Raw genomic sequence first — 27,718 nt, forward strand, 5'->3', positions numbered from 1 at the left:
ATAAAATGGGACAAAGTCTAAAACGACGAATTGCGTTATTTTGTGGCCTCGGGCGTAATTTAATGATATGGATGCCCCAGTTGGCTTTCCAACTCATTGAAATTGCTGTCTCTTTAAGAACAGCGAACACGTCGGCAAAGGATGAAGAAGATGAGGAAAAAGAGGAGGAGGAAGAGGAGGAGGGAGAGGGGGCTGCGCAGAATGGCAGCTTTTACGCATAAGCTCATCTCACCTGCACGTGAATGCAACACAGATCGCCCTTCTCGATTGGGCAGGCCGTCAGAGTCCGAACCGTCCCCGATCCGAAAAGGCTTTGGCTCGGTGTCGACACGCATGGATCCATACCTGCAGCATCCACCCTTGCAGGCTCTCCGGGGGGCAAATGCACGGATTTGTGTCCGTAAGTGATTTGTCAAATGCATTGAGCGTAAAATGGAATACTCGTAGCACCCCCAATTTGGACGCAAACCATGGCACCGTTTGGGTCGTTTTACGCACTGGATCTATTGCGATTGCAGGCCGTTACGGATGCGTAAGAGCGAACAGACTTGGATGAGTATAGAAGGGGCAACATACTGTTGTGCTTGTTTTGAGAGTAATAATATATTTTTTTTAAATGGAGCACACCGGCATCGAGGAGGTGAACCAAACTCACCAGCAGCAGCAACAACAACAACATGAACCCATCAGCTTCGGCATAGACCAGATCCTCAACAGCCCGGAGCAGTCCCAAGGCGGTTGCATGCTGCCAAACCGGACCGGAGGGGAACCCGAGTACGCTGCGCTACAGGCCGCCGCTGCTGCCGCTTATGGCAACGGATATGGCGGGGTGTACAACCCGTCCGCCTGCTCCATGGGCCTGGCCGGTTCCTACAATGTCAACATGAACATGAACGTCAGCATGAACATGAATGTGAACGTTAATTCTGCAACGGGGGCAGGCGCCGGCGCGCCGGGTGCCGGCGGGGTGATCCGGGTGCCCGCGCACAGGCCCATGCCGCCGCCCCCGCCGCCCGATTCGGGGGCCGGCGGGGCCCACCAGCCACCGCCCGGCCTCGGCATTCACGGGTCCATGGCCAACGCCAATTTCACCTTCCCCTGGATGGAGAGCAGCAGGAGATTTGCCAAGGACAGACTGACAGGTAAATGCAACAATGGAACACAAGGAGGGGGGAAACTAGTCCCAAGACAAAAAGTACATACATATGTTTATCTTTGCTCTTTTTTTGCATTAGCGCGCTCTAAATTTACAAAAAAATAAAAGTCATTAATTTTAAGACAAAACCTAATCAATGTCCATTGCTTTCATTCAATTTATTTTTAAATATGTTATATCATGGACAGATATAAACACAAATGTTAATTCCAGATACCCATTTATTTGTTTACGTTTACGTATTGTTATTTTTTTCTAAATACATTACGATATGTTTAAAAATATCAATTGATTTTATAACAAATAAAAAAAGTGTAAAATATTTCTATAACTACCTATTTTAATTTTACCAGTGTTTCTACCCATTTTATTGATTTATTTTTATGTATCTGTGTTATTAATACATTGACGTAATCATTTATTCAAATAATAATACATTATGTTTCGATAACGAAAGGCTGTCATTAACACGTTTAATTTCGCTCATTTGTTTTGCATCATATCACACTCTAAATTTACAAAAATATTGTTGGACTATTATTGCCAATATTGTTTGCATGGTTTTTAAAAAGCAATTCGTTTTTTGACAAATCACTGTTTACGTGCAGGCCAATAAGATAGGCTAAAAATATGCACATATTGCGACTGGTCCCACAAAAACCATGCAAAAAAACACGCACATACTCATATATTGAAAAGTTCCTCTAAATTATGAACAAAACAACATAAAAACAAAAGCATGCAAACAATATTTTAAGCAAAATAAAACAGGCCTACAACAAACAAAAATAATATTGAATTTAATTGAATTGTTTTTATTGTCATTGATAAAACATGCTGAAAACTTGCAACGAGATTAGACATGGCACTCCAGGGTTAACCTGTAATAACGACTTTGAAGGGAAAAATAAGATAAAAGACCGTCAGGATAGATAGTCAAAACGAATTTAAACGTAGTGTTTGGAGACTGGCACTATCTTAATAGGGCAATGAAAAAAAATAGTGCATCGTGAAAATAGTGCACAAAAAATATGAGTTTGTATTTAAATAGGAACGACAAAAGCTCATGAAATTCTAAAGCACCTCAATGCGCAACTGTCACACACTGAGTAGACTACAGGAAAGCATTATGAAAACTAAATAAAAAAACAAATAAAATTGCACGTAAATGTTATTTTGTGAAAGCATTTAAAATAAGGAAAACAATGATCGTTGATACAAGACATTATTATTAAATCACATTAATTTAGTGTGAAATAACTGTCACTAATGTCACTCAGTCCCCGATTAAAGTATTCATAAAATGTGTTGATCATATTTTCGTAAATAATTACTTTTAAAAATGATGTATTTTCAAAAGTTTTCAAAGCATTTCGTTTATATCTTTATTACGTATACTGGTAATTAATTTGAAATATTTACTTTCAAATATAATATATTGTCATACTGCAACCCATGCATACAGAATGAAAGTTTTATTTTATTTTTTTAGCCGATAACAGCTGAAGAAGCCATCCTGTTGATCCTGCAAGCTTTGGAGCCCCGGTATAAGTAATAGTAGTTTTCACACAATACATAAAATTACAAAATATACTGATGTGCAACGGTAGGGACATATTTTTGCTTTATAAATAGTTTACAGTAGGGAAAAGGAGCATCTCGGATATATGTGCAAAATGCACGAATGCAATCAAACATTTAAAAAAAGGCAGGGTCTAACACGTTTTGAATAAAATAAATATCTATGTATAATATATTAACGTTATCCCTAGACTTTAATTTCGTGTGCAGCACTGCAGTTAAAATTTCAGAAAAGCGATACAATAAAACGCTTTAAATACGGTATAATTTTATTCTATAGCCATTTTGCTTGAAAAATGCATCCAAAACACTAGCACGCTTCTTTTTCCGCGTAAACAATCCAATTATAGCGCATTTATGACTTCCATTATTGTAAATGAATCACATCAATGGCCTTGCAACGTCCATAGCGATGTATATTTTGCTTACACTTCGTATACATTATTTATCCATATTCTAATCGGGCTCCTTTTTTTACAATATAAACTATTTTATATACGGCACGTATGAGTTAGAAATGAAAAACCTTTCATTCATTTCTAACGTTTCAAAATGATGCTATTAATTAGTCCGGTACCTGCGCGCATGCGCGTGCATGCGTGTGTCACGTGATCTCATTTATGAAGATGAAAAAGTCCCCCGCCCCATCATATTAAATATTGACCATTCGGTTCATTCGATGCAATGAATTATTAACGTAAGGCGGGGGTGCGAGAGGGGGGAAGGGGAGGGAGTAATAGGCACTATGTGTAAAGACTCAGTCAATGATGGCGCCTCCTTTTAATTCCTCCATTTTGTCGCTGCCATCACGACGTATGACGCTTATTGGTCAGAAAATGGCGTCCAATTAAAAGGAGGCTATGGTGATTTTCCTTGGACTTTAAAAAAAAAATAATATAAACAAGTCGAATACAATCAAACCAATCATGTAATGAATCAAACATAACATGTTATGTTTTTATTTTCAGTTTTGTAAATTTCGCTCGACATTATTTTATTTCTTATGCAAATAAGTCGTATTCAACGGAGCCCTTACGTCATTGTTAAAATAATAAAAAGGCATGCTACTTTTAACAACAAATGTTTAACCCCCACTAAGCATTATTTTATTTAAATTAACAATGCAATATTTTGTTGTAGTGTTGTTTTTATTATCGTCATCAATTATTTGTAGTACATTTATTTTGTTCAAACAAACGTCATTAGCCGTCACTGTTATGTAAAGGGAGTATCTCAAGTAGCTAACTAATGTTAATTTTAGGTGTCTATCATTTTTATGTAGCCAATTACTGTATTGCTATTATTATTATTATTATTATATTATTATTATTATTATTATTATCATTATTATTATTATTATTATTATTATTATTTTGGTAGTAGTAGTAGTAGTAGTAGTAGTAGTAGTAGTAGTAGTAGTCGTGGTAGTAGTAGTATTGTATTTATATTACCATTATTATGCTACAACATATGCTACATGATATTTCATAATGGTAGCCTAAAGGTTTTTAAAAATATGAAATTATTTGATAAAACAATGAAAAACGTGTGTTTTATTGGTACAAATTTTGTTTTATTTTCATTGTTTAACTCATTTGACTTATTTTTATTTTCATTTCATTTCAAGGATGAATATTAAATAATATAGTAATTGTAATTTCAGGTGCCTATCATTTTTAGGTAAAGTCAGTATTCTTATTCTTATTTTTATTTTTATTCAACATAACGTAGCATAATAATATTTTGCTATATTATGTTTTTTTATAATGAAAGCCAAACATTGTGTAGAAATATCGATTGATCTTGTCATTTTTTTATAAATACATAACTTGTTTTTTTACCCTACGCTGTCTTTCTTTCTTTCTTTCTTTCTTTCTTTCTTTCTTTCTTTCTTTCTTTCTTTCTTTCTTTCTTTCGTTTTTGTTTATTTCTTTCTTCCTTTTTTTCTTTCCTTCTTTCTTTCTTCCTTCCTTTGTTTCTTTCTTTCTTCTTTTTTTATTGTTTGTTTGTTTGTTTGTTTGTTTGTTTGTTTGTTTCTTTCTTTCTTTCTTTCTTTCTTTCTTTCTTTCTTTCTTTCTTTCTTTCTTTCTTTCTTTCTTTCTTTCTTTCTTTCTTTCTTTCTTTCTTTCTTTCTTTCTCTCTTTGTTTTATTGCAAGCCCTATTCCTCTCACTTTATTTTTACTGTTACAGGCTCATTATCGTTTTTCAAGATTATCGTGATTTAAAATAAACCTCTTCTTTTCTAATGCATGAAAGTTCATTGAATTGAAAATTTTGAAATTTGTCTGTATTCTCATTGATGAGAACAACGTTGTGAACATTATATATTAAATAACCAATATATATTTGATGTGGCACTCTAGAATAAACATGTAATTGAAATTTTAAAAAGAAAGATAAGATAAAGGGAATGTCGGGTTAAAAGGCAAAAATGACTGAAAGGGGGGGTTAAGAATAGCAATAGTTATGCTAACACTGCAAGTACAGTGGAAGAATATAAGTCAATGGATGTGCTCTAAGCAAGAAAAACATTTTATGTCCAATGCGACGAAAATATGCGATTCAACCAAAATAAAAATGTTACTTTAAAACGCGTACATACGGCGGGCTGGCCATGTGTTTGCGAGATTGGCCCCAATTGATTAATTTATTTATCCTCTTATTTGGGGAAAACAAAGCGCATTTGTTTATCGATTTCAAATCCAAAAATACGAGATGCAATCGAAGTGTGTCTCATGCACGCTGGGGCGGACCCAAGACTCGTCATCATAATAAGACAAGCGACAATAAACAGCAGCCATAAAGTCCACTTTGCTAGTCATAAATACAAAAACAAAAGAGAAAAAAAGACACAGTAGCATTGACAATCCCTCTTTCTGCCTTGCGTCTCTCCCCTGAACGCTGCACGGTAATAAATAGCACTGTACAATATGTTCATGTTCTATTTCAATATCCCCGTTACAATCCTTCACGGATTTATTTATTAGATTGCCGGAGAAAAGGTAATATCCGCAGTGGGGGGGACGAGTCGCTTTGTCACCGAGAAGTGTTATTAAGTACACGCACTTGCACACGCACACAAGACCCTCTTGCAGAATAGACGCATTTTAAAGCAGCCTTTTTATTTTTAGTCCAGTCACTTTTTCGTTGCATTAGAAATATAATATTTTTTCTTGCTCAAATATGTTAAAGTGCATTAAAGCTTTGCTTCTTGCAGTCCTATCATCATCGTATTAGTTGTATTTCCCTTTTTATGCACACGTAGCAAATCCCTCCTTTCGAAGTACAAAACAATGAACTGAACTGCATTAGAAATAAGGAATATTTTTTAACGCGCAAAAATCTTCAAAAACGGGGATGAAGTGCTGCACAAATAAATCGTCTCGCATAAATAAATAAGTGAATAAATAAATAGATACATAAATGAATAACATGCTTAGAGACTGGTACAAGTTATAACAATAGTGTAAAGAAAACACAGTAAGTCGAGCAATAACATTAAGAAGCAACCAAAAATCCCCAGCAAATCATAAGATTTATATTTTCATAGTTTTGCGTGCTTGTTTAGGATGGTTATGGCCCTGGGGAAAAACTGTCCCTAAGCTTGTAAAAAGAGCATAAACATGTTTATTTTTGCTCTTTTAGCACAAATTGCTTGTATGTTTTTTAAAAGCATTTAAATAAACTCGACATTTATGCACATATTTGAAGGGACCTATAAGTTGACAATTTACCCCCAAGTATCCTAAAAAAATCGTATTCGTCTATATTTAAAAAAAGGGGGACAAAAAGTACCTTAAATCATTAACATTAAATTAAAAAATAAAAGTATGTCGCCTGTTTTTTGCATGTTTTGGAAAACAATACGGTTTTTTGACAGGTATATGCATTTGCGGGCCGTGAGAGGGAAGAAAAGTAGAGTCCAGAACAAAAAACATATCAAAAAACTGTTTTTTGTGCGTATTTGTTTTGCATTAGCACGCTCATTATTTACACAAATGAAGTCGGCCTGTTTTTTGGGCATGTTTTCTCAAGCAATACGTTTTCTAAGGCTTTGTTGCAAAATATTTCGCAAAAAACATGATTAATCTTGATGATGTAGCGGCCATATTGGGTTCAACGTTTCTAAAGAGGCCGGACCAGGAGCAAAAAATAATAATAATAAAAATAAAAAAGTATCTTTATGCCTCTAAAGCCACCCTAAAAATCGACTTTAAATTAAAATCCCAAAGTGCGCCTATATCGTTGTATAGTCTGGTGCCCTTTACAAACCGGAAACACGGTAAATAAAAGCAGAAATGCATCATTTTAGTAAAAATGTTCTGCATAAAGTAAACATTTAAAAATGAATTAATTCATTTGAGTTGTGAAACTGAATTTTCAAATATTTATCTTTTCTGAAATGTTTGATGAGAACTCTTGGTAGAGTTTTAAATGTAGGAGCCTAATAAATAGTCCAGTGCACCTTACATTTGGGAAACATAGGTTCATATGAATATTTTTTGATGGTGCGCTTTATAATCAAGTGCACCTTATAATCAGGTGCCACATATAGTCCGGGAAATACAGTAATTAACTGATTGATTGATTTACAGCAGAGTTTCAAATCCAATACTTTGGCAATACTCATCCGTTTTTTCCCATATTACTTACATGCAGACATTTACTTGCACATGTTATATTTAATCTAATATATGTATGTAAATAGACCATTTCCTCAAATTCATTTTGAAACCCTTTTTTTTAACATGAAACTTATTAAATATATTTATAAATGAAAACATTATAAAATAGCAATTACAGAAAAATACTTCACAAAAAACTACATTTTTATAAGGAAACCAAACCCAAGAGTGGCATCGAACAACATTTTTGTAGTAGAAATCAAAATTTGTAGCGTATATTATCAAAACAGTTTTACCATTTTAAAAAGAATCGTATGTGGCCCGCGGGTAATAGTTTGCGCAACCCTCGAGTAGTGTGTAAAAAGAACAAAAAAAAAAAAGGTAGAAGTGGAACAGTATAAAGATTTTCCACCCAGATTAATAATCATGTTGAAAATAATTTTCTTAAATCTAAAAAAACTGCTCAAAAGATTGCCTTCGGCAATCAACGGCTCTGCAGCTGTATGTGGCTCTTTGGCGCTCCCTAGTGGTTCCCTGGCGCTTTTTCAAAAGCTTTGATAATGGAAAATATGGTTTCTGTAGGAGGATAATTATGACATGAACGTTTTTAACGTTTTCCAATTACTAGATATATACTCTATATATCACGGCGGCGCAGTGGTTAGCGCTTGTGCGGTACAGTTCATGTCATGGGAACCTCCTGCGTGGGTTCAAATCCAGCTCCAGACTTCCTGTGCGGAGTTTGTATGTTCTCCCCGTGCTTGCGTGGGTTTCCTCCGGGTACTCCGGTTTCCTCCCACGTTCCAAAAATATGCATTTCAGGTAAATTGGCCGGTCCAAATTGTCCCTAGGTGTGAATGAGCGAATGAGTTGTCTGTCCCTGTGTGCCCTGCGATTGGCTGCCAACCAGTTGAGGGTGTCCCCTGCCCATTGCCCGGAGATGGCTGGGATGGGCTCCAGCCCCCCCGTGACCCTAATGTGGATAAGCGGTACGGCTAATGAGATGAGATGAGATATATATGTAGTATGTGGGTGGGTTCATCCCTTAACAACTAAGGTCGTAGGGGCACCATTCCCTTTGGTGTGTTTTGGGCATAGTGCAGTGGTCGTTCCCTCTCTCTCTCTCTGTCTCTCTCTCTCTCTCTCTCATTTTTTCTTTTTTGTTCTTTGTCGCTTGTCTTTCTCTTACTAAAGCTGACTCTTTCTCTTTTGCGCCTTCTTGCTTTCAATCTCTCTCGTGTTCTGTCTCTCTCTCGCTCTCCTCCCGCCCTTACTCTCATTCTTTCTCTTTCTTTACATATATCTTTCTTTCTTCCTCTCTCCTTTCTCTCTTTCCCTTTTTTGTTTTAGTTTTGGTTCTGTGGTTTAGCTGAAGCTGTTCGAAACTAGGTGGAAACTGAAAACATGTGTTGGCCGGGAGAGGGATAGGCGCCACCAGGCTGTACTTGCCCGAGACACACCACAGAAATGGTGCACCTATGACTCTAGTGGTTTGGAGAAACAATCACCCACCCACCCACAAATGCAGTATGTGTGGCCTCTGTTATGAGATTCATTTAAAGCTTTCAATTTCTTCACGGCTCCAAAAATAGGTTATATGTGTATTTGTTTGGTCTATTATGGCTCTTTCAACATTTTGGTTACCCCAACACCTCCCTTAAACAAAACTGACATAAACGCTCTCAGAAAGAAAGTCATTTCAATGTCAGCAGATGAGTAAAGTATTCCATTTTGAATTCCAGTCTTCCATTCAATATTTTCTAGCAGCGATTCAGACGTTTCGTTTTCTCCACGCCTGGTTCTTTATTTAGCAGGCAGATGGCCTGTAATGGCAACTGATGGAGAACATTATGTGGCCAGACGTGCATACTGTGAGCTTCAACAGGCCTGCAAAGTCACATACTGACCAGCAAGGGCTCCAAAATGATAGAATGGACACCACTTGAAGTAGAAAAAAAACAATAGAACCTCAATTATCGCTTCAGCAAATAATTTTAAAGACTAACTGCATTGGGTTTTTGATTAACACAGCTTTTGCACGGATGAAAATAATTGGGCGATCGATTGCAGCGTTTTATGTAAAAAATAAAATTATAACGTATCGCATATGTGCCAAACTCTTGCCCTGCAAGCCAAATGTGCCTGCCACACCATTTTATGTGGCTTGTAAGGCAATTTTGAGAGAAGCACAAGAGAAAAATGAGGTGCAACACGTCACAAAGCACCCACTGTAGCTGCATTTAAAGACTCCCATTAATCAACCAAAGAATATTGAAGAAACCCACCTCAACGTTATTTTACCAAATTAAAAGTCATGGAAACGTTTCAGGCAACATATAAAAGCAACCAGGTGTTTTTGCATTGTTTACAGAAGCTTTAGCTTCTTTTTACATTAGATACAATCGAACAGTGAAGTTCACATATTCAAATAAACATTTTCATTTAAAAACAAAACGTGGAAAGTCTTTTGAATCAGTAAATCCACACTTGTTTAAATGAGTATTCATGGGCTATGTTTGTCACTTTCCAGTCTGCATGGGTTAAATAAACTACTGAAAATAAATTAAATTATTATTATTATATTTTTTTTCAAAAGGACAGTTAATTAACACAACAAGAAATAGAATCTTAGTGAATGAAAAAAATATTTGGGGGATAAAAACCTCAATAATCATTTTATAACCAAATTTTACATGCCTGAATCAAAATTTATTGTGAGCCTCTGAAAAGACCCCCAGCCCTCCAGCTAAGGCACACTTTTTATGCCATTAATTTACTAGTCCCTTTGAGTACATTCTTTTCAATCATGTGGCCCCCTGAGCTAAAATTACCGTATTTTCTGCACTATAGGGCGCACCGGGTTATAGGGCGCACCCCCAAAAAATAGTTTTTGGTCCTATATCTTCCATAGATAAGGCTCACCGGATTATAAGGCGCTACAATGGGAATGTCGACAAAACAGTCAGATGATTCAGTCAAACTGATTACCCCCTTAACATTCCCAAAGCTTGCAAAGAAGCAAATACGTGTCGTAGACACGTGCGGTTGCGGTGTCCGTACGATGTCACTCAAATGCATCATTTTAAATATCATTCGGAAGGTTAAAGTCTTGGGATTCAAGAAATGCCAACCATTCCTTAGTTTCTATTTTCTTTTTCGCTCGCAACTTTACTGTGCATATGACAATAAACACTTGGAATTGAGTTTAATTCACTCAACTCATCACAACAACATCAAGATCGTTCTAAAACAAGATACCGGGAAAATATAAAGCCGCATAGCTCACCTAAGTTCTCATGTTCAATAATGATATGCAATTATGGTCTTCTTACAACCGTGAGTGTAGTAAATCCAGGAGAGTAAAATGTTTACAAATATGGCGTAGTTTAGCAAGCTTGCTATTCAGTCATCTTTTTTGGCCAATTGCAGGGTTTGTTTTGGCCCTCTAGCCTATCCGAGGCTCCGAATAACTTCAGCCAATAGCGATCGATTTAACGGGTGATTGACACATCTTTTTCGGCCAATTGCAGGGTTTGTTTTGGCCCTCTAGCCTATCCGAGGCTCTGAATAACTTCAGCCAATAGCGATCGATTTAACGGATGATTGACACATCTTTTTCGGCCAATTGCAGGGTTTGTTTTGCCCCTCTAGCCATTCCGAGGCTCCAAAAAACTTTAGCCAATAGCGATCGATTCAAATGATGATTGACACATTGGTTAGCCAATGAAACGCCGGTATATAAATCTCAGCATAAACCGCGGACTACTCCACGTTCGGGGGAAAATCGAGTCGGCGGCTGTTGCGTAAGTTGCGAGACCTTGCGATTTAATATTGAGCCATATATAAGGCGCACTGTATTATAAGGCGCATGGTCAGCTTTAGAAAAAATTTAAGACTTTTAGGTGCGCCTTATAGTGCGGAAAATACGGTAGTTTGACACCCCTGATGCATGGTAAGATTCGTTTATCATACTTTTTGGTGAGCAGAGGAATGGAGGAGCTTCAGAAACCTCGAGCGGCATATACAAGTGTCGGTGCATTTTGGCTTCCCAATTGAATATGGAAAAAAGTTTGTGAAAAAACGTAATTCTGTGTTGCCACTGCCAAACAAGAAAGCTGTATGTCAATGGCGCTAAGGCCACACATTGGAAGCAAAATCACCTGGGTGTTTTGCTGATAGAAGAATAAATCCTTCAGAATATTTTTAGCAGGAAAACATGAGAGTTGTCGTAGAGTTTTCACAAGCCGTTTTTGTTGTGCTCATACTGTAATAAACGGGAAGATGTCCAGGCGAACTACCAGAGCTATGTAACAATAACAGGTCTTTTCATCACGGCAGACTAGGGGATTTCTAAGGCCAGTGCGCTTTAAAGGTGCTGTCTGGAAGAGTTTTCTACTCCTTTTTGGCACTCCTTTGACCTATTTATTTTTAGAATCTCAGATGTTTTAAGTTCCTACGAGCCAGATAAAATGATGCGGCGGGCCACATTTGGCCCGCAGGCTATGAGTTGGACACAGCTAAGAGATTGAAAGTAATCATAAAGCTTCCATCTGCATTCCTCAGACTCTATAAAATGTTCTACTGAGTGATACAATTACCGTTCTAACAATTAAGGAGCGCGAAACCTGATATTAAAAACAAATAGGTGCAAGAAATTAGGAAACACAGTCACGGAGCAACTTGATGTTCTCACAACCATCTTCAAATTGCGTTGATGGATCTGGAAACCTCAACACTCTGGAGTGCCCCAAACGCACCGCACCATTGCCAAATAGCATCGGCGACACCAGAACAGATACTTTTATGCCTGTTTGGGTTCCAGGGGGGGGATTTATTTTCATTTGTTTTGGGTTTTGGAGGCAAAATGAAGTAGAAATTGAGCAAAATGATGCAAAAGGTTTCAGGGTCTATCGCTCTCCGTCAGCGGAGGTGGGCGGTTCTTGCGGGACGAGTGGATCCATGGCCAAAAAGGATCATCTTACATGCGTATCGACCGTGTGTTTATCCCACGGCTGACAAAATAGACAGTATTCATTGATATTTTAGGATGCGAATGATGAATACTCAAATGGTGAAAGTGAGCAGGCAGGAAAATCAAATAAGGAAATCCTTCATGATAGATGAACAGCTTTCTGCTCATCAGAAAAAGATTTTTCGGCTGTAAAATTTTAGATGAATCCGATAAATATCATCGTAATTAGTCAACAAACAATCTCCATCACAATAAACTATCCGTGCTGATTCCGATTGCTTTTGTAGAATTTGAATCTCAGTCCCCGGGGGCAGCCATTTTGCCATTCCCTGTCGAGTGGAGATGACATCATACTTAACCATTCCTCAGGTAAAGACCAATCAGAGCCCAGTATGAGAAAGCGGGTGGCCAATGAATGGTTGTTACCTAAGTATGTTATTCTCATTCAACCAGAGAGTATGGCAAAATGGCCGCCCTCTAAGCTAGATAAAAATGGATGCTTCAATTCAATTCACCTTCTATTCAAAGTGTTTATTGTCATGTGCACAGTTAAGAACGATGATTCCCTGCACCATGAAATTATTACTTTTCTGTCCAAAAAGTTGCCAACGTAAAAAATAAAAACTAAGAAGCTCTATTCATGTAAACATAAAAGAATATTACGAATATTAAAAGATAAAAATATAAGATTAACTCAAGATGAGTGAACTCAAGATGAGTTAATCAGATTTGTAAAAGAACATTTAATGTAACAAGGACTTTTGACTTACAAAAGAAATGTTGACTAAATATGAGAGAAAAAGTTTACAATGTTTTTTCATTCTTGTCCCCCCAAAGCTAAACTGTGTTTGAAACCCCTGCTTTAATCAATCACCGATGTAATTTCCCTTTCTAAAGTACAATGTTATGTTTCACATTGAAAGCATAAATGTCACTGGAGTTTCCTACTTTGATGATTGAGGTTACCCCCTCCTCACAAGGAGCCATGCTCCAGATGTGGGACCTCACTGTATCTCCCTTTCCTTTAGGGGAGCAGGCAGAGGAGAGCCGAGCACGAGAGGCCGCGGGGGGGCCGGCGAACGCCGCCGCCGGGCCCCTCTGCCCTCTCCCCAAAGGGGACATCGGGAGGGTCCCTGTCTGGAGCACGGTGGAGACCCTAGCTAAATGCTATTACCCCGAGCTCGCGCACCTGCGAGACAGCAATGGGCTCCTTGCAGACTATTCTTTCCCAAAAGGGGCTTGCCCAGGTGAGTTATCGCCTTGCACAACAAAGGGCTCATCCCTACTTGGCCATACACGCCTTAAAATAGAAAACATTATATCTGTGGTGTAGAGTAATTCGTTACTGTATTGCAATGTACTTTGCGGATTTTCATCGTGCATTGCGTTCAGCATTCTGATTAGCTAAACACTCGCCCCCGCCCAAATTCTGCTAGTTCCTGCCTGTGCGCCAATGACAGTGCGGTCTGAGTTGTCCGCATACGTAAAACTGCTGGGGGAAACAACATTAAGTATGGAAAAATCTTTTTTAACATTTCTAAAATCCGTCATGTCAACATACGCTTTGGACTAACAAAGCACCCGCGGCAGAGGCAAAAAGACAAGAGTAAGATGCTTTCTATCGCAAACAAAGTCAAACTCGCTTTGGAGCTACATTTGGTTCTTTGACACTCCCTAGTGGCACCTTGATAACATTGATGGTTTGTTTAAGAAGCAAACAGGACACATTCCTTAAAATGTTTTAATGAATATACAGTAGATCGATCCAGTATGTCTTTCCTTCCTTATAAGGTTTATACAAGGGTATTAATTTTTTGCAACTCCAGACATTTTCGGGGTATTTTTTGGTCAACATTTTGCCAACTAGAAACTAAATACATTTTTCCATTACGTTCAGCTGATGGTGTCAAAGTATCATGTGAAGTTAAGTGTATTGTGTCTTCAATCAATACAGTTGTGCAATAATGCAGCGAAATGTTTTTTATTGTAATTTGACAGAAGTTGTTTGTGAAAACAGTTTATAAAGTACAGTACTTTTATTTGTTAAACAAATACTTGGGCCTGTAAATTAGGTTTGTTATTTCTCGTGAGCCACATTCGGCCCTGGGCCTTTATTTTGCCATATGTGGTCTACACAATAAAGCGACATCGAGAGGTCAAATATTCAAATATACTCAGTGTCTTTTAAAAGCGCGTTTCATTATGCCAACACGACCAAAATGTGGCAAAAATGGCGAAACCATTAAGTTACCACAAAACCTTTCAGGAAAATGCACAAAATTTGTGTTTTTTTTCCATCACTAATTTCAAAGTATCATCTTGCCTGCTATAGTAAAGCTAGACAAAATACTTTCTTTAACTCATTGAGAAAGAAGACGCTTTGTCTTTCCGTAAGGCAAAAGTATAGTCCCATTTTTCCTTTTTTGATATTTCTCTATCGATTTACCGGCAATCCCAATTATAACCGTGCTCCTCCATTGCTAGCTTCTGGGCCTCTGCTCAGCGGCCTGAAACGTACCGCAAAATTGGAAATCGCTACATGCAGCTAAAGACTGAAAAACAAACCAAATGTCCTGGGAAATATTTTCTTCCTGGGGTCGGACGGTAATACAATAATTGATCTGAGACATCAATCACCGTAGGCATCAAAAGGGCGAGCCTTTCTCAGGTTTTAGTCAAGTTGCACATTCGTCTAAACCAGGGGTGTCCAAACCTTTCAGAAAGCGGGCCAGATTTGGTAACCTGAGAATATGTGAGGGCCAACTATTCAGCCTAGGATTCTTTAAACTGTAATAAATTTACCCTGCATCAAAGATTTGCAGTGCTTGCCTCGTAGCTCGCCTATGTAGTGTTTTCATTTGACTTGCACGGTCTCGTGAAAAGCGCTGCTGTGCCGTTTAAACAGCTTCCAGTTGCTTCACTTTTTCACAGCGTTTGTTTCAGGATAGCTTTTTGTGATCAGCTTGTTTCGTCTGGCAGTGCACCTTGATATTATATATTTTTTAAAAGCCACAGTCTCTTGGCAAATTAGTCAGACGCAGTTGTTTCGGATTACAGTGAAAAAATACTTCAGATTCTACTTGTCATGAGTGTTAACTTTCCTTTTTTTATGTACAGTCGCCATGTCGGATTTGGGGTGGTCTAAAAATCTCACAGAGCGCCAAGGACAAGCTGAAATGTTGATTTATTTTTATTTTTACCTTAGTAAAATTGTATTTTATACTTCAGTCAACATTTCTGGAGGGCCACATATTATTAATTTTATGACGGAGGGCGTCTGCTAGCAAATTTTTTATCTTGGGCTGTAACTGGCCCTCGGGCCGGACTTGGGACATGCCTGGTCTAAACTGAGGAAATGCCCCTACTCTTGTCAATCAATCACAACAATTTGTACAGTAATCCTTGGCTCTATCGCGTTTCCATGGATACCAATAGCAGGAGAAGCCTCCTGACTCAGATACAGCACCTTTATCATTTGGTTGCTGTTTTTTGTGTGTTTGTCTAAAGCGTCTTCCTGCTCAACAAAGCTGGTTGGTCTGATGATTGGTTAAATGGTTGGTTGGTTGGATCCCTTAACCACTAGTGTCGTAGGAGCACCATTTCCTGTGGTGTGTCTTGGGTATGTACAGCCTGGTGGCGCCCATAACTCTCCAGTTACCAGATCCTAAATCACTGGGGGAAAACTCTTGTGGCTTTCATATTTTTTTTGAAAAACAAACTATGGGCGAAGTTTCATCCTTTGTTTTGTGACACGTTAAAGGCTCTCTGTCCAGTAAAGGATTTGCATTTCGTATATTTTTGTAATCTCAAATTATTCATGTCAAGTCAATTCAAGTTTATTTGTATAGCCCTTAATCACAAGGAGTATCAACGGGCTGCACAGACCACAGAATATAGCAAACTACAGACAAGTATTACACCATCCCCTGATCTAAAACTTACATAAAGGCAAGAAAAAAATACAGTGACATCTACTGGTCAAATATTACACAATTTACCTTAAAGTGAAATGGTAAAAACAAAATAAGAGACAGGCTGATGAGATGAGATGAGATGAGATAATCTGGGTGCTCAGCACTCCCAAAGCTATAAACCTGATTAAACAAAGTAACCGTGGAAATGGGGGAAAACCGTTATTAGATAAAACAAAAGACTGGTTCTATTTCTGTTAATTGATATAGAAAAAAAAAATCACCGATGTACTTTAGTTTACTTTCCGTTTTAGTTGTCTCACACCTTCTTCATTTACCCACCTGCCCCCTTCATGAACTGTATTTTGATTGTTTGAATGATGGTAAACTGCATTTATATAACATTTTTCAGGTCACTGAAGCCCTTCCAAAGCACTTTACAATGTATTTCACACTTACCCATTCACACACACTTACAAACCGATTGCAGTTTCAGCCATGCAATTCGTCTACCTGCTTATCAGGAGAATTAGGGGTTCAGTGTCCTTGAACCTTCTCTTTAATTGTTTATTTTATTTACGTGTAGCTTGTTTTTTAACATACGCAATATTTAATTAAATAATTACTGTACTTTAAATAAAATTACAATTTTACACATTAGAAATGCTTAACCCTAATAAGTAAGCTCTGTAGTGTTTGTAAAGTACATTTATCTGTTATTTAAAATGTTATTTCACGCCACATTTAGTTTTCCAATAAGGTCCACATGATAGCGACAAAATCTCACCTGAAGTCAAGTAGATCGTTTCCTGAATCAAGACAGTAGTGACATATGGCAGCAAGATTATCATTACAATTTTATTTTGAAAGTACAATTAAATGATGTGGAAGGAAAAAAAAACAAGTTTATGAGCTTTGAGTAGTTGGCTGGGGTTTTACTGTATTTACAGTTTGATCAAAGAGTTTAATAAGCTTCATTTTAAAGGGTTTCTTAGCGACCTTTTTGTCTGTAAACTGTAGTCTAAAATGTGCCCTTTAAAGGACCAAAACAGTTGATTTTGATTCTTCTGACTTTACATGTACCGAAGTCAGAGCTCATCTTACTAATCTTGGAAAGCCACAGAAAATTAAACAGTAGTTATATTATATCGCCCGGCCATTTATACTAATGAATCACGAGCCATAGGTTCAAGAACCCTGCTGTAACCTGCCCGTTACTGAAAGTCTCTTTTCATGTTTTTTGGTTTGCAGCCGCCCTGTCACCCTTCTCCGTGACCCGTCGAATCGGGCACCCATACCAAAACCGAACGCCGCCCAAGAGGAAAAAGCCTCGCACATCCTTCAGCCGGGTCCAAATTTGTGAGCTGGAAAAACGCTTCCACAGACAGAAGTACCTGGCGTCGGCCGAGCGGGCCACCCTGGCCAAGGCTCTCAAGATGACAGACGCCCAAGTCAAGACTTGGTTTCAGAACAGGCGCACAAAATGGCGGTAAGACCAGGACAGGCTGTGTGAAATTCACTGCATAGTACTGTAATGATTAAAAGTAGTTTCCACTTTTCTAATATTGTTCAAAATAAAGTAAAAGTACATCTGGCACTTAAAAAAGGGGAATCCTCCGCCTTATCCCACTTTATATCGTGGAACGACAGCTCATTTTTAAGTAGTGAACACAAATGAGACATAAATTCAGAATAAAGATTGTCATTCTTTAAAAAACATACGCATAAAAGCCACTTGCAATCCTTTTTTTTTAGCCAATGTACTCCTAATGTTGTACTTGCCCAAGACACACTACACTAAATGGTGCTCCAATGACCCTAGTGGTCAAGGGATACAAGCACAAGCAAGTACAAGAACTCCTAAGTAAGGAATGATGGAGAATTCCAGTGAAAACTACATTTGAAACCAAAGCAAAGTGGTAAAAGGTTCTATAAAAATAGAGAAAATATGAATTAAAATGTTTTATAACGCAGTGACGTGCAGTTAGGTTCGTGTGTGGTGAGGTGCGGTCAGATTTACAAATAATTTTATTTATCATTTGTTTGGCAAAGCTCTTGCAGTATATAAACTGTAGCATAGAAAAAAAACTTTTATTATCTTACTTAAAAATAAAGTCCATGCAGTGCTTTGTTGAAATGTGGCAATAATAAAAAAAATCATGCATTGAATCAATCTAAAATTCTTCATAAATCATGATTTCCAAATTTAATCCAAACATTAAACTCAAATTACAGCAAAGTACATACATTCTGCTCAGCCAATAAAAATCAAAGAATTCTGTTTTGCCAAAGCACTTAAGCCACACAAGAAAATTGAACTAAACTGCATTAATGGGATACTATATTATATTTGACCTCTAGATGTAGCGGTATTGTGTAGTGCAGCTGAGAAACCAGTCCTGCAAAGCACACGGAAGAAGACAAACTACAGGGACTCAAAGTGACAAAATCGTGACCAATTTTAACATCGTAGTGACAACCTAAGGAAATACAAATTGCAGTTTTGAAATGTTGATTCCAATTATTAAAGCACAAAAAAATCTATCTAGCCCTATATTAAAAGTAATTGCGTCCTTAACCTAATAGCAAGTTGGGCCACCTTATTTACAGCGTTGTGGAGGTATTTTGGCGAACTTTTCTTTGAAAATTTGTTTCAAATCTGCCATATTAGAGGGTTTCCTAGCACAAACTGCCCGTTTAAGGTCACACCACAGCATCTCAATATAATTTAAATCTGGACTTTGAATTTTCCACTCCAGAACCTTAACTTTTTTTTGAGCCATTCAGAGGTGGACATGCTGACGTGTTTCGCATCGTTGTCCTTGTGCATGATCCAATAGAGCTTAAGTTTGAGGGCATGAACTAATGACTGGACTTTTACTTCAGGATCTTCTGGTAATGTCCAAACTGCAGGCTTTCCTGGCCTCAGTTAAGGTCAGTGTTCATGACTCCACTATAAGACACTAGCCAAAAATGGCTCCATGTGAGAGTTCCCATGCAAAAACCATTACTGTCACAAAATAACACAAAGAGTAGTCTCACATTTGCCCGATAGCATCTTGATTATTCTCACGCTTTTTGTACTTGTGGACTAATGAGTCAAAAATTGACCTTTTTGGAAGGTGTGCAGCCTGTTACACCTGGCATTAATAGCACACCATTTGACAAAAAGAACATGATGCCAACAGTAAAGCATGGTGTTGGTAGTATGACAGTCTGAAGCTGCTTTGTTGCCTCAGGACAAGGATAACTTCCTGTGGTTGACAGAATAATGACTTTTGTTGTCAGATTCAGATTCAGATTCAGATCTACTTTATTGTCATTCTAGTACACGTGTATACAGAACGAAATGTCGATGCATCTGACCCCCACAGTTTCCTTGAATGTACAGATATAATAATGTTGTATTGTATTTTGGCTACGTATAGTATTTTACCATAGTGCCGATAGTGCAAGAAGAGTAGCTAACCAGATGTGCAAAATGGGCAGTCAGGTTAACAAGTCAGGTACACAGTAACATTAACACTGTAACAATAACAATAGTGCAGAGAGCAATGTGCAAGGAGTGGCAAGCTATAAAAAAAAAAAAAAAAAAAAAAAAAAAAAAACTGCCAGTAGTGCAAAAAGTCAGATTAGCAGCCGTTTAGATTTAAGTTAACTATATGTTAGATTGACCATTTAACAGTCTAATGGCCAGGGGGACTAGACTATTGCGGAGCCTGGTGGTCCTGCACCGCACACTGCAGTACCTCTTCCCAGAGGCTAGCAGAGTGAACAGTCCATGATGGGGGTGAGAGGGGTCCCCGGTAATGTTTTTAGCATGGGATAGGCAGTGCTTCTGGCCAATGTCCTGAATGGAGGGAAGTGTAGTCCCGATTATTTTCTCTGCTGTCCTCGTTACCCTCCTCACACTACCCCAGTCGGTAGCGCTGCAGCCTCCACACCACACAGAGATACAGCTGGTCAGGATACTCTCTATGGTGCCCCTGTAGAATGTAATGAGGGAGGGTGGGGGCAGGTGGGCTCTCCTCATCCTCCGCAGGAAGTACAGGCGCTGCTGTGCCCTCTTAACCAGTGATGCAGTGTTCACGGACCAGGTGAGTTTGTTTGTAATGTGCACCCCTAGGAACTTGATACTGCTGACAACCTCCACAGCCTTGTTGTTGATGCAAAGTGGGGCATGGTTGGGCTGGTTTTTCCTAAAGTCGACAATGATCTCTTTAGTTTTGTCGACATTCAGGACCAGGCTGTTGTCCCTGCACCAGCCCACCAACTGCTCCACCTCCTCTCTGTAGGCCAGGTCGTTGTCATCCCTGATGAGGCCCACCACTGTTGTGTCGTCAGCATACTTCACGATGTGGTTTGTGGCGGACCTAGGGACGCAGTCGTGTGTCATCAAGGTGAACAGCAAGGGGCTTAGGACGCAGCCTTGGGGGGAGCCCGTGCTGAGGTAGATGACATCTGAACTGTTCTGACCTATCCGCACTGATTGGGGTCTGTCACAGAGGAAGTCCAGCAGCCAGTTCCGCAGGGGGGTGTTGAAACCCAGGAGTCTCATTTTGTCTACCAGATGTTGTGGGATGATGGTGTTGAATGCTGAACTGAAGTCCAGGAACAGCATCTGCACATGGGTGTTCTTCTCCTCTAGATGTGTCAGGCTCAGGTGAAGCGCAGAGGAGATGGCATCCCTGGTGGAGCGGTTTGTCCTGTAGGCAAACTGAAAGGGGTCGAATGAGGAGGGGAGACTGGAGGTGATGTGCTCTTTAACCAGTCTCTCAAAGCACTTCATTATGATAGGAGTCAGTGCAACGGGCCGGTAATCGTTGAGTGATAAGATCTGGGGTTTCTTTGGCACTGGGATGATGTTGGCAAATTTGAAGGATGATGGTACTTTGGCTTGGTCTAGCGAGGTGTTGAAAATGTCTGTTAGTACACAAGCCAGCTGATCGGCGCACTCCCTAAGTACCCGCCCCGGAATGTTGTCCGGGCCTGGAGCCTTCCTTGTGTTGACCCTTCTCAGGGTCTTCCTCACGTCAGATGAGTCCAGGTGGAGTGCTCTTTCGTCCTGATTTGGAACCGCTTTCGCTGCAGGGGTGCCGTTTTGTGCCTCGAACCTTCCAAAGAATTTGTTGAGGTCATTCAGAAAGTCCATGCTAGTGTTCTGCACTGGGGCGGTGGTTGGCTTGTAACTGGTGATGGCCTGAATGCCTTTCCACATATCCCTGGTATTGGTTGTGCTGAGGAAACGTTCCTGGATTTTTTGACTGTGCGTTCGCTTTGCTAGTCTGATAGCCCGGTTCAGGTTAGCCCTCGCTGATAACAGCGCCTCCTTGTCACCAGATCTAAAGGCAAGGTTCCGTATTTTTAGTTGTTTTCGTATTTCAGCAGTCATCCAGGGCTTCTGATTGGCACGGGTGCATATAGTTTTGTTATTGCTGACGTCTTCTGCGCATTTACTGATGTAGGCTGACACAGAAATGTCTACCAGAACATCCTGAAGGAGAACTTCCGGCCATCAGTTTGTGCCCTCAAACTCAAGCGCTTTTGAGTCATGCAGCAGGGCAATGATCCAAAACATTTGAGCAAGTTTAAAAACAAAAACAAAATGAAGGTTCTGGAATGGCGAAGTCCGGATTTAAATCCAATTGAGATGCTTTGGTGTGACCTTAAACGGGCAGTCCTTGCTAGAAAACGCTCCTATAAGGAAGATCTGAAACAATTTTGTATAGTAGAGAGGGCCAAAATTCCTACACAGTGTTGTGAATGCCTCATTACCAATTTTCATAAAGGTTTGATTTCTGCTGCCAAAGGTGGGCCAACTTGCTGTTAGGTTCAGGGGCAATAACTTTTTCATATAGGGCCAGATAGGTTTAGAGTTTTTTTGTGCCCTAATAAGTGAAATGAACGTTTCAAAAATCAATTTTGTATTTCCTTGACTTGTCTCCGTGTGAGATCAAAATTTGTTAGGTGATGTGAAACTTTTGTGAGTGATAAATATGCGGTGAGGGGCCCTCTCCTTGTGAGAAGTAAGAGAATTCTCCCACCATGGTCCGCTGTGTATCGTAAGAGGCGACTAAAGTGGAGGGAGCGAGGGGAATGGGGACCCTTTCCTCTCTATCTCTACTCCCTAAGAGACAGCAAGGCAAAGAAAGGGGGGCGGGAGACCAAAAGGTCTCGCAAACCCTAGTTATAGGGTCACTAAATGTGAGAGGATGTGGAAGTAAATATGCAATAAACACATTTATCAGGGAGGGGGCAAATACTATTTCACTGCACTGTATGTCATGGTCATATGAGGAAGATAGATTTTGAGATTCGAAGAAAAAGTCATCCAAAAAGGTTAACCCCTTCAGAAAATGAAAAAACAAAACACATAAAAGCATTTACAAAAAAATAAATGTTGTGAAACGGAACCCCAAACTGAACCAACGACACAGCCTTCGATCCACCTCTGTTTTGACCTGGCCAGCTTTCCCCAAGTCAGGTTCTGATGTTGCACAAAATGGGCGTCACTCATTAAGAGTCAAAGGCGCCTAGCAACAGAAAACGCATCTTTCATTTCTGCTTAGCTGGCCGGTCGGCAGAGGCCAGTTCGCTTGACCAAGCACAATTACCGGAGCCTCCTAAAAGGCCTTTTAGAAAGCTGCTGTCCGCAGCAATACACTACTCAAAGCCTCTCAGCGGAGGGCGGAGGGGACACTCACGCATTCCCTGCAATCCACCCATGCCGATGTTTGCAATTGTTTTGCGATAAATCCATTTTTTAAGTGTCTGTGCCTCTTAAAAGTAGATTTGAAGCCACCAACCGACACAAAAACGAACGTTTTTCTTATTTTATGTTCGTCAGCAAGGAGCTAGTTTGTGAGGTTTTTATAAAAGCAAACTGTCAACTTTGCATTGTGTTTTATTGTTTTTATATTATCGTGATAAAAGATCTACTACTCTGTAAATTCAGTATACTCGGTGTTCGGTTCATGATCTCCACACTGGACCGTTATATATACCGTATGTTTCATATGTTTTAAATGTTTCAAATGTATATTCAAATAAATAATAAAAAATCTGACAGACAGACATGTAGATAGATAGATAGATAGATAGATAGATAGCATCCATGAACTAGAGTGTCAAAAGTGCAACAAAAGCCAGTGTTCAGTGCGTATAATGGAAATTAAATTAGTACGGGAAAAATCATGCATCACAACAAATATGCTCGGTGTTTAACCCACTTCCTGGTTTGACCTAGATTGATGCCGTCGTGTTAGCGGCGCGCACCTGCTAGCTTCAACATGAGAGATGCGTTAGCGTGATGAGCACGCTAGCTAACAAGACGATGATCGAATCAGCAGGCAGCCAACCGCATTAGTGTAATGCTGTTAGCAATAACGTGCAGCTAATGCCAGCAGCTTGCTGCGCGCGCCTGCGTGAGGGCCGTACCTGCCCTAATGATTTTCTTTTTCTTGCTATTAGTACTGTAGTTCACCAGCACCAGGTTATGTATCTTTGATGCGAAACTTACTTAAGACTTAGATGGAGTTCACTTTTTGGCTTCTATAAAAAGAGCCATTGCATTTAATATTTTGCAGACTAAAGAAAAGGAGCAGCAAGCTACAGGAAGTTGAGCTAGGATAGCCAATGCTAGGTGTAAAAAAATTGTTTTGCTAATGTTTTTTTCGGGGTCACACTAAAAATATAATAAATTTGTGTTTCTGTTTCGTGCATTTTAAAAATCGATATTTTTATTTTTCTATAGATTAACACTTTGATTGAGATAAATAGCTAATGTATTACTCTCATTTCAACTATAATTTTCTTATTTTTTTAGGAAGATTTCATAAACATTTTAAATTGTTAAATATGAAAGATAATATTTCTGAATTGAAAATTTGATACAGTTGATCAAGCATCAGTTAACAGAAAATTTAGCCTAGCTTCGGAAAAAAGTGTGGCTGATTGGATTTATAATTTTGATAATGTAATCCCTCATTTATCACGGTTAATGGCAACCAGAACACCCGCGATATTCAAAAACCCTTGCAGAAGCGCTCCCATTTCTAAACATGAGTTATGCAGGCCCTCGCTTGCAACAGTAGTTGACCGGGGGTAATGGATTTTAGCCAAACTGGTGCTGTCCATTTTAAGCCGAAAGAACAGACAAAACAAGCCTCCATGCATTACACAAATGTGCATTCTTGGACCGGACTCTATGTAATAGTAAACTGGGGATAATGGATCGTGGCCAAAACAGTTCAGTTCACTTTATATGGGCCACAATGGCATGCTTCATTGGCCTAAACAGAATATTTTTTTTTCTACAGGCATCTTCTGTCAGCAATAGTCATCCCGGGATAATAGATTGCGGTTACAACTGTGCATTTCATTTATGCAAGCGAGACCTGCACACTTCCCGATAAAAGTGCTGTGTCCCTTTGTGCAATATGGGATTGGGAATAATGTATCTTGGTCCGAGTTTTTTTAGGCATAAATATAGTAATGCCAAAAAAGACGCGTGCTCTGCTAGTCCCTGCTTGCAGCAATATGCGATCAAGAAAATTGCAGCGCAGCCGCACAAATGCAGTTCACTTTTTGGTAGACGAAACAGCAGAAAAGAGCCGCCTGGCCCAACAAAAATGCAGAATATTTGTCATCCACGATGCAGAGTCTGCAAGATACGAAGTGGCGAAAGATGTCTACTGGCTTCCCTACTCGCTGTTGGTAATTTAGTTGGCATACTGAAAAAAAACATTGTATCAAACATCACTAGTTTTAGAGCTGTTTCATGTGCTGCTGTTTTGCCTAGCAAACAAATAGTTCTGTCGACTTTCATTGCAAGCTTTTCCCCGGCAACACGGAAGACTGGGAGCTAATTCCAGACCCTCACGACACGTCAAGCAGAATGCTCGTCTCTGTGTTAACATGTGTAACTCTGTGCCTCCCACCTGCCTGCCCGCCGGTCACGTTCCCTCCTCGCTCACTCCTGCCACTCACAATGATCAGCTGTCATCACGCAGCCCACCGATCCCCCGACGCAGGTGGCGAGCAAATATAAATGCTAATGTGAAGTTATAGCTTTGTCTTTGGCATGCCAACCTTCAAACAACAATTCCGGTTATTTTACTTCAGTCTACAGACTGAAAGGTTGTATCGTTGAATTGGACCGATGACATTGACTTGGCAGTTTTCCATCTTCATAGTAGTACTTAAGTGATATCACAAGTGTGACAAAGTACTGTAGATACCATGTGCTTGAGGTTTATTGATCTAATGTTGTCATGGATTGTTAAATGATTGTCCCTGTCCGAGCTAAAATGTTGGGACTGGGCAAGTTTGTGTGATAGACGTGTAACTTTTTTAAATCCAAAAATGTTTTTATTGTGATTGCAACAAGACAGATTTGGGTTTTGCAAAAGTAAACTCAGTCTTACTTAAAAAATGCAGGTGAAAACTTTGAACCTATGACAGACACTCTAGATTTTGAAAGAAACATAACAAATAACCTTCATTTCTGTAGGAAACTCAAAGATATTTTTACAGGAATATTTGTACCCCAGAATTAGAAAATTCTTATATTGAAATTGATATTATTGTTAACAAAAAAAATAGACTTGGCACTCCAGGATACGCATGTATTAAAGACTTGAAATCAATAAATAAGATAAAAGGAATGTCAGAATAAATAGGGAAAAATATTTGCTAGGTATTTCTTCGGGATTAACCTAATGTAAATTGTAAGAGTAAAATATATAAATACATTTATTAAAAAGAATATAGATTGCCCCTTTGGCAGATTATATTCTCACACTTTAAGGATTTTTAGGTGTATTTTAAACTTATTTTTGTCATCAAATCAAAAAAAGTTAACATATTTTCTCTTTCTTTCTGTATTTGTTACTTATTTATCATTTTGATTTTTTTTTTTCGGGGAAAATGTCTACTCATTAACCAGAAAAACAATGAGAAAATATAATACAATGACAAAAATGCTAAAATGTAACAGATTTATCACTTCATTGATGATGATTTTAATCAGTCAATCAATCAATCAATCAATCAATCAATCAAAGCAATTTGTATAGCCCTTTTCAGCCAACAAATTGCAACTCAAAGTTCTGTATAAAAACATTAAACAATAAGAAAAGAAAAATCCCTTCCTTTCCCCCGACCCAACAACCCAAAACACCAAATGCACATAAAAATACAATGTTTAAAATAAAATAAAAACGAATAACAGTAAAACATAGATTAACACATATATCGCACGAAATTAGCAACTAGCATTTCTTTAGCAGCAGACATATTCAGAGGCTCTCAGTAGCTTTAGGGGCTGTAACTGGGACTAGCACAATATTAGAATATGGCAGCTTTTTTCATCCAATGTTCATGTTATGGAGAACTTAATATTAAGGAAATTTGTCATTTTGTGCCTGTTGAAAATAAATATAATATTTCTTTTTTTATTTGATCGTATTTCAAAATATGTATCACATTTTCAGTAGTGTCAATTACCTTTGCTACACTAAATGTGGCATTTGAAAATTTGTCAACTTCCAATCAGTTCGGCCCTAGGCTTGTGGTCGAGTTTTTTTTTCGATCCTCCGAATAAATTACATTTATCATCCTGCGTTCAAACAAAGTTTTTTATCGTGCCACCCCTCAACAATGCTAAAACCCTCTCTGTTCTCTTTTCCCCCGAGCAGGAGACAAACGGCAGAGGAACGGGAGGCAGAGAGGCAGCAAGCAAATCGGCTAATGCTTCAGCTCCAGCAGGAAGCCTTCCAGAAAACCTTGAGCCAGCCCCTGCAGCCTGACCCGCTCTGCCTGCACAACTCCTCCCTCTACGCCCTGCAGAACCTGCAACCCTGGGCAGATGACAATAAGGTGACGTCCGTCACCTCTGTGGCATCCGTTGTGTGAATGGATGTGTGTGTGGCTGTACAATTCTGCCTACAATGACTTGGACACTATATGGACAAAAATACTCAGCACACTACTCATAAAGACGGGTGACATCAGGCTTTTGAGTGCGAGCTTATGTTATTAACTTTTTTTGTGAACAAACTGTGTGTTGAGCCATTTTTCTGCCTTACACCACATTTCCGCTTTCCCTTCAGCTGACGGTCTAAAAAGGCAGGAGGGACCCCTCTAACTAACGGACAGCTGTGTACATGCCCACCTATCAAGACTGATACTTCCCCTCTCTCAATCGTCCCTTTTTACTGCTGGAGCCTTCAAGAGGATGCAGAGACTTGTCTGCCCAAGACACCATAATAGATCGATAAAAAAAATAAACTGACACACACAAAAAATATTTTCCCTTTGACTTTGTACATTGTAGTAATAAGAAAGTGCATGTTTAAAGTCCTTTTTCTGTATGCGCTGGCCAGGAGCTTTGCTCTTAGCGCTCCCCACGGACACAGACTTCATCGCAACAGAATATTGCAAAGGGTTTTTTATATTAAAGATATTGTGACT

General features: G+C 39.0%; 1 protein-coding gene across 3 annotated transcripts; it reads left to right on the forward strand.

Moving 5' to 3' along the window:
* Nucleotides 1-243: 243 nt before the first annotated feature.
* On the forward strand, nt 244-27,663 carry tlx2 (T cell leukemia homeobox 2). 3 transcript variants are annotated; one of them, XM_088344042.1, is made up of 5 exons: nt 244-1,142; nt 13,364-13,582; nt 17,498-17,735; nt 26,944-27,124; nt 27,358-27,663. In XM_088344042.1, exons 1-5 carry the CDS (start codon nt 617-619, stop codon nt 27,367-27,369), a joined length of 1,176 nt encoding a protein of 391 aa, XP_088200168.1. In that variant the 5' UTR covers nt 244-616; the 3' UTR covers nt 27,370-27,663. The 3 variants fall into 3 exon arrangements, with proteins under 3 accessions (XP_088200168.1, XP_088200167.1, XP_088200169.1); XM_088344041.1 differs by lacking the exon at nt 27,358-27,663 and having other exon boundaries at nt 26,944-27,331; XM_088344043.1 differs by lacking the exons at nt 13,364-13,582; nt 27,358-27,663 and having other exon boundaries at nt 26,944-27,331.
* Nucleotides 27,664-27,718: the final 55 nt, after the last annotated feature.

This window comes from Urocampus carinirostris, chromosome 9 (genome assembly GCF_059441175.1).
Source record: "Urocampus carinirostris isolate Australia breed hairy pipefish chromosome 9, RoL_Ucar_1.0, whole genome shotgun sequence".
Classification (NCBI taxonomy): domain Eukaryota; kingdom Metazoa; phylum Chordata; class Actinopteri; order Syngnathiformes; family Syngnathidae; genus Urocampus; species Urocampus carinirostris.

Excerpts from the sequence above, each read along its gene's own strand:
- tlx2 (XM_088344041.1), top strand. The coding sequence starts at position 617 with ATGGAGCACACCGGCATCGAGGAGGTGAACCAAACTCACCAGCAGCAG. Across the intron at positions 1,143-13,363 it reads TGCCAAGGACAGACTGACAG|GGGAGCAGGCAGAGGAGAGC; the intron begins GTAAATGCAACA and ends CCTTTCCTTTAG. Across the intron at positions 13,583-17,497 it reads CCCAAAAGGGGCTTGCCCAG|CCGCCCTGTCACCCTTCTCC; the intron begins GTGAGTTATCGC and ends TTTGGTTTGCAG.